Here is a 13,766-nt window from a genome sequence, read left to right as displayed (position 1 = left end):
CATGCACATTTTTTCTGGTTTTATAGTTTTTATTGATCAGAGAATAGTTAATTGCCCAAATTAACTAGAACCAAAATAGGGTAATGGTACATTATTTATACACTGCAATCATTTTATCTGCTGCACTTCCTATTGGGATAGGATATCTTGCCTTCTCCTGAGTAAAGCACAAAAATAGTCAACTGTCTCTGGGGAATTTGGTAATTCCAGCAAATGGTTACACATGCAGTAGTTTTTCCAGAGATGCCTATCTGCTTTGTTGCTTTTCCCTTGATTTAAGATGATACAAAAGTCATTTTCAAACATTGTCTCTTTATGCATAATAGAATTGCATGATTCGTCAATATGGGGAATATGGCGATAATTAATTAAGGTGATAAGAGAAACATAAAATATTAATAGTCCACTTAAGACAATCTCACATTAGAAAAGGAAATAGTTTGCAATAGTTTTCTACATGTACTGTAGAAAATAAATTGCTTGTGGCACTGATGATTATGTTTCAGCCTGAAGTCTTTTCTGCTTGAAAATCCAAAATACTTGTTTAACCATGAAAAATGCTTTAAAGATTTTTATACTTCATTAAAAGTCTTCATATATTTTTCAGGGATACTTGCTACTTTGAAAGAGTGTCAAACTTTGCCCCCAAATCACCCAATATTTCACTGAAATAAGAATCTTTTTCTTGGCATTTTAAGTTTTATTTCCATTTCTTCATTGTTGAGAGGAAGAGTGATCTAGCGATTACAGCATGGGGCTGGGTATCAAGGCTGAGCTCTGTTTCCTTCTTTGGCACCAATCTACTGTGACTTTAGGGAAATTGTTTAACTCTGTGCATCAGTTTCTCCATCTGTAGGATGAGAGGGGTAATACCTGCATCATCAGGATATTATGGAGATTTATTAAATAAATCTTTATAAAGCACTTTTACATTTGTCAGCAAAGGGCACTCCAGCTGTTTGGAGAAGCGCTGTAACATTTTCTACTACGTATCTCTTTAGTGTTGTTGAAACCAGTTGACCTTAGTACAAATACCTCTCCCTCTTTTCCTGATGGCTTCTGCTTGTCCCTGATACATTAGACTTTTGTGGGAAAACCACTTCCTCATAAGCTATAATCAAAAAGGCTCAATCATGTCTCTAGCTAGATTCTGTGCTGTAAAAGATTTAGCAAAATCAGTCGTTTTGCTTGAAGAGCTTTTTGTCATGTGGCAGAAGGATAGGATTTCTACTGAAGTGAATTAATGATGGTAAAGCTGTTGTATCAACTTAAGGTCAAGATATAGGATATGTAAACTTCCTGTAGCTAAAAATTAACAGATGCAGCTCTAAAGTCCATTACTATGAAAAGCAGGAATAGGGACTTTAATTGAGATTGTCTACATAGCATATTGAAATAACTTATGGAGATGGGTGTATGGGGGCAGGGGTGCAGCAGGCTGTGTGCTGCATGCACAGTTGAGTTCACAAGCATGTCAGTGTTGACTCCTAGCGCTCCACACATGCTCTGAACTCACAAGCTGGCCAGAGCCCGTACGTCATGTAGCTCCAGAATCCAGTGGATGACGGGTGCTTGTGTTCATCCTTCTCTTCTTGCCCATTCTCCCAGGATTCAGCAGCAGGTGAAAAGCAGGGATGAGCATCAGTGGATCTCACCTCTTGGGTTCTAGAGTTCCGTGAAAGCAGGGGCTGAGCACTGCTGCTGCTGCTCATCCCCTCTTTTCCCCTGGTGCTGGAGAAAAGAAAGGGGAGGGCAAATGTCAGCAATACTCATCCCCCTGGGCTCCAGAGCCATGCAAAAGCAGAGTCTCTGGGCAGACCCCATGGCAACCAACTAATAGGCTCAGAGCTCTCTGAGCTCACTTGGCATCCAAGATTGCAAAGAGGGATTGCACTCCCTCTGGCTGTGTAGAGCATCCTAAATCCATCTGTACTTGGGAAAGAGGTCACAGAGCTTATAAGGGGAAGCAAAGCCTTCTCTTTTACAGAATCATACTGCTTTAAGAAAGATCTGAAGGAACCATTTTTATTATTATACAAAGTAAGAAACTAGTAATCATTATGGCCAGTATCATAATCACATAATCACAAGATAATGAATGTCCAGAGGTAACTGAAACCTCATCAAGAAAAGACTCAAAACAATTCCTCATAATTAAAACACTAGACTAAATGAATCGTTTCCAGCAGTTCTTAAGTATCTATTGAAAGGCAGCCATTTTGGGTAGTTGGGAAAGTGGGAACTCTTCAGAAGTCCACTAGAGTTTGATCCAGAAGCCAGGTGCAATAATACTGGATATGCACAAATAAGTAAATATAAATACACTTAATAATATACTGAATGTTCCCTAAACAACACATCCAATTATTTCAGGCTGCCTTGTCCTCTGTGCGCAGGAATAAGTGCATGTATGATGGATCTGTTTCCTGTGAATTTTCGATACTGGTACAAATAACTGAAGGTGTTAAATACCCATTCTGTTGAATCAATAGATTTCCAAGGACAGCTGGAATAAAGGATTTCTTTGTGAGCGTTATTTGCTTGGCTTATGCAACTCAGAAACTGCCTCCCAGCATTAAATTAATATTCCATATTAAAGTATTCAAATACATTCAAATATTCTGATTTGTGAAAATTTGGTTTAACAGGATTTTCATGTTTAAAGCGGGCAAATCATAGTGACATTCTGCTCAGGCTGGTACTTTATGTTTCCCTAGAAAAGAAAGGACAGGTGATCAGGCAGTAATGAGAGCTGCACAAAACATTCCCTTCTTCCTTGCACCTGCACACCCACTGAGCACCTGCATTTTGACCAGGCAGAATAACCTAATTGTATTTATATTGTTCACAATCATTCATAATAGCTCAAGGTGACACATGGGCACATGATAGTCTCCATAGACACACATGCTTTAAATATTCCACTAATAATACAAGCTTGTTTGGCCCTGGAAATAAAAAATATAATTTTCTTCCTAGATGCAAAAGACAGCCTCCACTCCTCTACCTCGCTAGCTGGTCAGAGAACTGTGTTTTCTTTCTTTGCTTTGCTTCATGTTCTTAGATCATACTTTGCCACTTTGAATGGAATAAACTAGATTCAGATAGTCTCATAATATTAGGCATTCTGGATTTAAATCTGTTCATGCTTAACATGAACTTTTGTGTGTGAGAGCTAGAGAAGGAGATTGGAGGATCTTCGAACTAAAGATGGATGTGCCTCAAAAAGCCTGTGTTTCATCAATGAACTAGAATTTAACCGTGCACAGCAAAGAAGCTCAAGCTTTGCCTCTTTCATCTAGTAGAGACTACAAAAAGGGATAGGAAAAGCTGAGTCTAAATATCAAAATGTCAATATTCTTGCAGACTATTTTTTCATTGTCTGAAATTCATCTTTTATATGCCGGTGAGGCATACACAGCCAAAGAGTCTAGCCCTGCCAACTGATGCCAATATCAAACTTTGCATTATATTATTATTTATAGCATTTGACTGGAGCCTGGAACTGCTAGCCTTTATGCACATCACACAGTCTCTGCCTTGAAAAGCCATTGATCACAATGGGATATGAGTTGAGTCAAAATGCTGACATGTTCTCCCTTCTTCTTCAACTCATCTCTCCAAAAGATTACCTGTCACCATGGGAAAAAAAACCAAACAAAACAAAACTGTGGGTTTGCTTCTGTATTAGTTTGCACTACTTGTATATCATTTTAACTTTTTCATACCACTGAAGTTATTCCATATTTAAATTGGTATAAATAACATGAGAATCAGTTCTGCATCCTGTAGTATGCTATAACTGCAACAATGTTAAGTAGAGATGGTCAGAAAAGTATGGATGAAGCCTTTGTTTTTGCCAAAAAGTGAGGCATATTTTAGCTGGGTTCAATGAACTTCTGCTGCACTTGAGACAGGGAGGCCCAGCCTGCATTTTAATGGGACAGAGATGCTGAAAGCTCTGAGCATTAGGGCAGATATAACTGTCAAGTGTGCTCTGAAACCAGGCACTTTGGGAGCCCCCTGCAACTGTTCAGTTGTGAGACTATTTTTTGTAAAAATAAATACAGCCAGCGTAAACAGGGAAGCTGACAAGACAGACATGGATTTCACTGAGCAGCTGAAGGATCTGGAAATTTTCTGGTTTACAAGAAATGTTGAGAACATTGGTCTAAACCCTGTTTTTTGGCCAGCTCCAATCATTAGAAGCTCTGGCATCACAGTGAGAGGAACTGTGAGAGTAATTCAAGTCAAAATACATGGACTTTGATCAATTAATATTTTAAGATTAAAATATCAAACTGAGCTAAAATCAAAAGTATGATTTAATTCTCAGTTCTTAAAAATCTAACAATGCAGCAATTTAGCATACACAACAGTCTCCAAAATCAAACACCAACATGAAAAACATCTGTAAACCTAGTTTCCTCGTTTTCCGGTATTCATCTCACAAAAATACTCCTAGGACAAATAAACTGCAGCAGCACAGAAGAGAAGCCTCTTGTAAATAAGGACAATAATGAAAACATGATTTTCTTCTGCTGCTATCTTTCAAATGTATCAAACGCAATGCAGGAAGAGTGTTATGGGGTTATGAACACATTTCAGGGAACACAAACCACCGTTTAGATACACAGTAGACCAGGATTTCAAGAGATCACATTTCTCCAACTCCTTTTCCCCGCCCCCTTCAAAGCACTCAGATTTCCAGATCTAGTTACCTAAATAACTGGCCACACTGTCAAAAAAGGCAGCACACAGTGTATTAAATAGGGTGACCATATTATTTCTAAGGAAATCTGGGACACTGTCTCCCCAGCCCCCCGGTCACCAGCACTGCTGCAGGAAGAAGCAGACAGGCAGGGATGTGGGGTGTAGTCCAGCAGGGAGTGGAGTGGCATGGAACAGCAGGCAGACAGGCAGGAACCGGTGCTGCTGCTGCTGTGCAGGACCAAGGTAGGCAGACTGGAGCGGTGCCCAGCCCAGCCAAGTCCTCTACCACCCCCACCAGCTGCTACTTAGCAGGAGCCAGGCCAGGCACATGCAGGTAGCAGCAGAGGTGCCTGCCTGCCCACCTGCCCTGGTGTGATGGACTGCACCCTGTACCCCTGCCCACCTGCCTCTGCTCTGCCTGCAGCAGCCGATTCCAGGACTTCTGTTTCAATTTTCACCAACTGGCTGGGATGGCCTAGGAAATCCATGACTGTCCCGGCCAAACTAGGATGTATGGGCACCCAAATAAAACATGTTTTAAAACCTGGTTCTTATTTAGGTGCCAAAAAGAAAGTGAAACACTTCTGAAAATCTGGCCCATGGAGTTTGGCTCACAGGTTCACAATTCAGCATAGCGCCTTTGTATGCACAAAACAGATCAGATCCAGGATTGTTTATGAAACGTTAGACCTGCTTATGAACCAGCCCTAGGTCTGGTTTTGAAGTAAAAAGACTAAAGCAAAAACAATTAATATTTTACCCCTTTCTAACCGGTCAAAATTCAATGACAGAGACAGATAACCTTAGTATGACTACAGTTTATCAAAACTTGCCCCAAAAAAAGAAAGCTTGAGAGCATTGGAAGTCTGAGCTGTGACAATGTCTTCGCTCATGTCTTTGCAAATTCATTTCTTCCAAGGAGCTAATGATGCCAGCAGGTGTACCCAAAGATCTCTTCTACTGTGAGATGTTACCCAAGGAGCTCTGTTAGGACTACTAGGCACAGTTCCAAACAAATACCACAATGAGTATAACGGTTGTTGGTTGTAGCCATGTTGGTCTAAGGACAGATCTAAATAAGGAGTAGATGTAATATCTTTTATTAAACCAACAAAATAGTTGTAAAAATTGTTCTTTGCAAGCTTTCAGGCACAAACACCCTTCTTCAGGTATAGGGAGAGCCTGGTGCTGTTTTGTGTGCTCTCCTGGGTAGAAGAGAAGCCAATATGCAAAATTCAGATCTGTGAAAATGCAAATGTGTGCCAGTGAGGATCAGAGAGAATAGGAAAATTCTCTAATTCCCTCTCCCATTCCCTCTGATCCTCACTGCCACAATCCCAGGCACATGAAAACAGCCTTTGAAGTTTTTCTGTATGACAATGGGGAAAAATGACTTTTCTACAAAAGGTACAGTGAGCAGAATCAATTAACCTGCGTCCCCACTACCTGCACACAGCTATTGTTTAGCATGCAATAGCACATCCAAGAATGCGACCAAGCTAAGGCACATTTCTGGGAAGCAGGTTTCCAAAATATTTTTAACCTGTGAATTTCGTAACAAAATACAAAAAAAAAAAAAAGCTAGCTAATGACTTTTCAGTAAACTCCCTCAGTGTGCTACTCATGTGAAATAGTGGGGAGAATAAAAGTTAAATGACTTTATAATCACCTTCCTCCCTGCTCCCCACTTCCCTAACCTCCTCTTTTAGGATCACTGACTACATGTAAAGACAATTCTTGCAAGGAGAAGCATACATATATTTTACTATAAAAAGAATCCAGAAATAAAACTCATAAAACCCCCATGTTCATGTCATGTTGACAAAATGGTGAGCCGGCTGCCAGCCTATCAATGTGGTTTGTGGTAGTGTATTAAATGTAGTAGATGTAACATCATCTAGTGTGGTTTCATTTTTTGGTATATTCTTTTATACAATTATGTTCTTCAGAGCAGATTGACATTTAGATTTAGCAAAGGGATCCTTACCAAGAAACTTGAGTAAGAGGGAACGTGGGTCTTGTTAAACCTAAAATTGATGTTATGTTGCAAAACAACAATTAGGCACCAAAAGGTGTTTCATTATAGTACAAACCCCTGAAATTCTCAATTAGTTTTCATTGACACAGGTTTTTATTATTACAACTAAAAGTAAACTTCTGAACTCCTTGCAGATGAAAGAACACAAAACCAATGTAAAAGAAAAGGAGTATACTCTCAATGGGTTTATAGAATTCAACTTTAGCAAAAGATGTGTTGGAAGGCTGCATCTAGTCTTAAATTTAGTTGATTGTAAGTGTTTAGCGCATTCTAATTTTGCAGTAAGAGGCAACAGGAAGCCTATTTCTGGGTGATTATAGCATCCCTTGGGTGGTGGTGGAAGGCACAAGGCCAAAGAAGAAATGACTTGAACCACATGGGAATGCAAGAGTCCCTTTTAATGGACTCTGCTTCAGTTTCTTACTACTTTTCTGAAATTCAACTTACATATGAACTGTAAAGAGACCTCAGAGTTCCTTCACTGGGTATTATCACCATGATTATAACATAACTGGTATCCAATTTAAAAACTCCTTTATTCTTTCGTAAGTTCTAAAACCATTCCAAAATAATATATCATTGACATTATCTCATGTCCAGCAAAACAAAAACACAAATAAGTAATTCTGCATAAATAAAAGAATCTGGGTATAAAATAAGATTCTGTTTCCTTTTGAAAAAGCTCTTAATATTTAATCCTGAAATTAGTAGATGTATTAGATAAACATCAGTTTCTTACCTGATAATGACACATTGATTCTCTCTGTCAATAATCATGTTTCTGTACATGTTGTCTGCAAGAGCATAGATATGTGGTGGATTTTCATACTGAGCCTATAGGGGGGATACCAAGGTATAGTTCAGACAGTACCTCAAATTATACAGAAAAAAATGAAATATGTAGTTAGCATAGTTGCTTGTGCTAGTTAAAATGGCTACGGACAGACATTCAGTTTCTACTAGAATTGCCATTCTTCCAGTGGACGCCGCAAGTATACAGACATTCAACCTTTTTCTTCTGGAACAAAAATGACTGCTCTGGGAGAAAAATAACCTGGGAACAACTAAGGTTAAATTACTCCAAAGAGATTTTCTCAGGAGACTGAATGTCTGCACACTTTTCCCATGTCTTAAGTCCTCTTGGAGACAAGGAAAAGCAGAGCCAGGGGGAAGGCTCCAGTGCCTTCCTAAGACTGGGGTCATCAGTCCAGAGAAGGTGTAGCAGCAGCTGTTCCCACCTCTCCCATAGACCCAGTGTGAGAAGCAAGCAGGGTCGTTGTGTGCTACTTCTTCCCACCTGGCTGCTGGGCACCTGCGGCTGAGCACAGGGAATGGTGTTGTCCTCTACTGGCTTCCCCTTGGCCCCCCTGGCACCCTGCTGAGCAGTGGGAGCAGTTATACAAGTCAGCATGACTGGGAGTTGGGCTTGGAGAGGCTTTCCTCAGCCCAGCATTTGCTCAGCCAGCTTCCCATTACTGGTATGGAACTGGGTTCAAGGAGGCTTTCCCTGGGGTAGCAAGGTAAAGCCAGTGCCCACTCCTTGCACCAGAATCCCGAGTATGTGGAGCAGGCAAGGGCTTTGCTCCACTTCCTAGCTTGGGGAAAAGTCAGGAAGAAGCAGCCTTTGCATCCCTCCTGTCTGGCTTATGGAAGGGGATGGGGGCTGCGCCTCTGCCCCCTTCCCCTCCCAGACTCCTCTTGGGCTGGGGACTTTGCCCCAGTGCTCCCCCCACTATACTGACAGATGGAGTGGAGGAGGCTGCTTCCCCATTCCCCACCTCCCCCTCTGGTCTTTCCCTACTACTCTACTCTCCCTGGGGACCAGAAGTGGAGCAGGTACTGCTCTCTTTGCCTTCCCCAGACCAGGATCACCCTGTCTTGGAAAAGCATGAAGAGCAGGGGAGAGGAGACAGTTGCAGACTGAACAGTACAGTTGCAGACTGTACTGCTCCCTCTCTCAAAAGGATTTCATCAATGTAAATTTCTCAAAAATGAATGTCTGTTTGTGGCCAATGTGTATTTGAAATTGACACTCGGACACCAGCAGCTAGATAAAAATAATCACGCAGGTTCTTTCCAGGAAGACTTTTATTGAAAGCCTAGTGCCATATTTTCAAAATTGGTATCTAATGTTGGATGCCTCTATATTTTGCTACCCAACCTTAGAGACCCAGGGCCAGATTTCGTGGTCCACAAAAGCTGTTTTGTTCTTTGTGAATCACGCATGTAGCTCATGAAAAATTCCCCCCTTCAGACGGGGCCTGCCTGCTCAGGGACACCTGATTTTGGTCAAATATATATAAAGATACAAATCTATTTTTCAATACTTCATTGTAGATCTCAGTGAATTAAACTTGAAAACTGAGGAAAAAGCAGAAGCAGGACTTCAGAATTACATGTGATCAAGAAATAAAGTTTCTGATCTTAGTAAGTTATACCAGCATCACAACCAGACAACATACACTTACATCCATTCAGACAAGAATCTGAATACTACAAAATGTAGCAAATTTTACACAACACTTTACTTACAGCTCCCTGGTACATTTCAATTTCCTTTTCTCCAAAATATGGCATCTGTTTGAAAGGATTCACAGAGATTAATACAGATCCAATATATGTCTGTGTTCAAAAGCAGTTAAGGGTCATAGGGTAATTTCAATAACTATTATTTCACAAAGAATTACATCATTTCTACTGAGGTACTACATAACTTTTAAAAAATATTACATAATACAACAAAGCTTCAAAATATTTAAATTATCTTACCGAATAACATGAAATAATCATTACTTGTAAAGATCTTTAAGCAATATTATTGGGCTTACAGGAAGACAAACATACCATCCAGGTAACTATTTCTATGATGTCAGGAAAGTGTGTGTGTGTGTGTGTGTGTGTGTGTACACACACACACACACACACACACACACACACACACACACACACACAGAGCATGAATTAAACTGGTTTTTTTAATCACGAGGCCAAAATAAAGAAAAGAGCTAATAATGCAGCCATACTCTCAACTATTTCTGCTGCCTGAAAAGGTGTTAGTTGAAAATTCACAGAAAGATGCATTGTAAGGTTTTAGGGAAATGATTCTAAATACTCAGTTTTGTTAAGTTTTGTTGGAGCCTCTCCATAAAAAACAGAGAGAAGCAGAGTTCAGTTAGGTTGGTCCACGTCTTGGACAGAAGGCAGAGTAGAGCTGCATGTCATAGACTAGTGAGCCGTTGCTTACAAAAGCTTATGTATCTCTGAGTTAGTCTGTAAGTACAACTCTGCTCTATATCTGCTTCATTTCAGACTAACATGGCAAACTACTGTACCTCTCAATTTCTGGATGTGAGGCTTCTAAGGGGGCTGCAGGAAGTGATTTGGCATCTCAAGAAGTGGTGCTATTCTGTATTAATTCCTATTAAAGCAACACTTTGACACACTGCTGGAAAATGTATCTCCTGCTATTTTAAATGCCATGATATTTGTGCAAGATTTAGGATGCTACCGGCTTGATTCTGATTTAGATCATTACAATCTGGAACCTGAAATCATCTAGTACAGACAATGGATATGGAATACTTAACCTTCTCTCCTAAAATATAAAAGCTGTACTGTGCACTCTGAAGTAGGTACAGTATTCTACTTTAGAGGGTGACAAAATTTCATTTACAGGAGAGGGAATTTGTGTGTGCACACATGCTTGTGTGCAAAATATACCCACCCATGTAGTTTGTAAAACATTTTAGGTTCCTTTGAAATAAAGGTATCATGTACATGTCTGAGATAACAAAAACTATTTTAGTCAGATATGTTCACTGATATAACTGGATATACTTAGATATAGGTATAGATATAGGTATCTGTATGCAAGTGCCAAAAATATGAAGTATTTCAGACACTATTTAGCTATCTGGAACTACTCACGGGCAAACAATCTTAGCCCCAACACCTCATAAAAACAAAAAGGTAGAATTGGCATTTAATGGCCTACAAAAGAATTCCTCGTTATGGTATAATAGTAGAAAATGATGTCGTTTGTCAGACAAGAAATAAAAAGTCACTGAGCATAACTTCTTTATTGTGAATTTGTAATGCTTCCTTCATACATTTGTGGATTTAATACAAAAAAGAGTGACAACATCTAGGACATCAATATGGGAAATCAAGCATTCATTGTGTTAGTATAAACATCTGAAGTGATAGTTTTCTGTTGCTAAACAATGCCAGCATTTTAGGGAAAGATGCAGTAATCTCTATGACCAAAGTGGCACAGAGTATGTTCATTCATGCATAGACACATTAACAGTCAAAAGATTCAAGATTTGATCTCCAATTTAAGAAAAGAAAGCTTGCACAGAATTGTAGTAGGATAAAAAAGTAATTATAATATTTTACAAGAAGAATCTGATATCTAAGATTCTCATTTAACCACTGATTCTTTAAAAAAAAAGCATTGAATTCTATTTTCATTGGCAGACCGTTTTTATGCAAATCCTTTGTATTTGCATAGTGAGAAAGCAAAGAGTTAACCTGCTTTTATCAGTGCAAAACTCAGAACTGAAAACTCTGCAAGTGTAATCCAAGAAAAGTAAAGCTCCAAAGGGACAAAGATACTTTGCATTACTCATGGGGGAGACCACTGTACCTTAACCCTAACAAAATAACCCATGGAGTTTTGACAAGTATTCCATAACTTTACCACATTTCTAAATAGCAAGTGTTATTAACTATTCAGTAAGTGATTTTCCTTGTTCAATGAGGACTTAACAAAAATGTCAGCACATGGTATTAAAAGCTCAGGTAGCTTGGGGTGTGAATGTGAGGGCAAATGAAGGATTATTTTCCTCTTACTGGTACGAGGTGGTCTGAGATATTATTTCCATCCTGAAGTCTAAACTGCCTAACTGATAGGCCTGTGCAAAGCGGCTAGTATTCGCTTCGGATTTGGCCGATTCAGGGAACAGTGATTCAAGTTGGTGATTTGAATCACTGTTCTGAATTAATTCCGCTGAATCTGATTTGGAGATTCAGCCACTGTCGAATCAGCCGAATCTCCAAATCAAACAGACCCATCCCCCTCCTCACTCTCCCAGCCCCATCAATGGCTGCCCTGCCTAGCCCCAGTGTCCTGGCTATTTGGGGGGGAAAAAAAGCCCTGCACTCACCAGTTGCTGCCCAGCAGGGGGGAGGGGAATCCCCGCTGCCCCCCATTGCATGAGGAGGCTCTGACACAAGCCCCCAGAGACCCCGATGGATGCTGCAGCAGCCAGTGACTGTGGGGCTTTTTTTTAGATAGCTGGGATGCTGGGCCCGGGCAAGGGCAGCCATTGATGGGGCTGGGAGAGCGGGCAGCAGTTTGGGGGGTGCTCATGGGGGCTGGGGGATCAGGCAGGGGTGCAGCCTGGTGGGGGCCCCTTTCCTGTTCTTCAGCACCCCCCCTGCACTTACCAGCACAGAATCTGGGTCCAATTCCCTTGTAGCAGTGGGCAGGGACTGCCCAAATCTCTCCAAATCTTTTCCAAATCAATTCAGACCTTTTTATTGGTCTCCCAATTTGATTTGGATTTGGAGATTTGGCCGCCGAATCTGGCCAAATCTCCTCCAAATCAAATCAGCACCCAAAGCTTTGCACAGCCCTCGTAACTGATGTCTAACTGCCATAAAATGAAAAACTTCCAGTCCCTCCTACAAAGACCTGAACTCTTCAAATGAGCTGTCCTCTCTCTACACTTCCAAGAAGTCTGAAATCAGACTTTAAAGCCAAAGGAGAAAACAATTCGTTCCAGTAGACAATTCTGCTGGCTAGTATCAATTTGACTTGTTTCTGCAGATCACACTAGAACACGAAAGCTAAAAATGAAATAGTGACCCAGTATGTTTCACTTGAATGGAGTCTTTTCATATGATAATATTTCAAACAGAAAAGCAAACTTTTGCAGCTGTAATCCAAGTGTTTTTCCTGTAGGGTTATATGTTCACTTGCTTTCCTCTTTCATCCTTTAATTCATCTTAGTAAAATGTCCTGGGAATGGAAACTTATATAACACCTGTTTCAAGATCCTACTATATACTGTATTAACAGTTCAAGACTAAATTAATTCAGCTTCATGTTACAAGAGAAACAAATCATGACATAGGGTCTCATTCCATTAAAACTTAAGCAGGCAAGTAGCCCCATTTAATGAACTGGATTTACACCCATGAATATTATTCACATGGAGCAGCAGGCCCATATTAGGAACAATGACTAGGAGCTGGACTAAGTACCTAGAATAATGCAAGACCCTGTAAAAAGCCTACACAGAATAAAGTCCTACACAGAATGAAGTTCAGAGCATATAACATGTTAGTAGATGAAAAGCATTTTGCACAATTCCAGGTGAATTTTCATGTAGAGGGCTCAGCTTTAAATGAACAGTTTGCTTAACTGTGATACACATCACTCATTAGATACAAAGTGCCTATATCACCTCAAGAAAAAAAACTTGTTTATAAAGGATACAAAGATGTAATCATCCATATATCGTTTCTTCAGGTTCTCCACAATCGAATCCTCTGTGATTTTAGAAAGCAAGACCATATCATCCACTCCACTGTGTTTGACATTGTGGCTCAACCAGTGATACCTGTAGTGTACTTTGCTACCCTGTAAGAAAAGTCAATATATATCAAAAAGGTCAGCATACTTCTCATTGTCTTTAGAAAGTGAAAATGGTGTATTTATTCATAAGCTGAACCAAAAAATATTATCTTACATTCAGCAGTGACCCCCATGCCTAGTTGGGTCTTGGACTAAAATATACCTCCTTTCACTTAAATAAGTCAGATTTATTTATTTCAGTTAATACACTTGTTCCTGTATTTATTTGACTGAAGAGAGATCCAGCTGTTGGCTGCTGTAGCTCTAACAAGTCAAACTACAAAAAATATTAGAATTTTCACAGCGAGCATAATCTGCCGCTAACACCGAGGTGTGGTAGATTCCTTACCACTTGCAGTCTTAAGTCAAGCC

General features: G+C 40.0%; 1 protein-coding gene across 1 annotated transcript in view; it reads right to left on the bottom strand.

Annotated features, from left to right (window-relative positions):
• MYO1E (myosin IE) overlaps positions 1-13,412 on the bottom strand; it is a gene marked incomplete at its 5' end in the record, with an annotated part of 94,060 nt that extends 80,648 nt beyond the window's left edge. Inside the window, 3 exons of the mRNA XM_019533162.1 lie at positions 7,491-7,585; positions 9,284-9,373; positions 13,257-13,412. Coding sequence (XP_019388707.1) covers positions 7,491-7,585; positions 9,284-9,373; positions 13,257-13,412 — 341 coding nt within the window. The remainder of the gene's footprint in view (positions 1-7,490; positions 7,586-9,283; positions 9,374-13,256) is intronic.
• Positions 13,413-13,766: the final 354 nt, after the last annotated feature.

This window comes from Crocodylus porosus, unplaced genomic scaffold, assembly GCF_001723895.1.
Source record: "Crocodylus porosus isolate Cpor-Errol unplaced genomic scaffold, CroPor_comp1, whole genome shotgun sequence".
Classification (NCBI taxonomy): domain Eukaryota; kingdom Metazoa; phylum Chordata; order Crocodylia; family Crocodylidae; genus Crocodylus; species Crocodylus porosus.
Note: the sequence above shows the minus strand (reverse complement) of the source record. Positions and strands in the feature narration are given on the sequence as shown.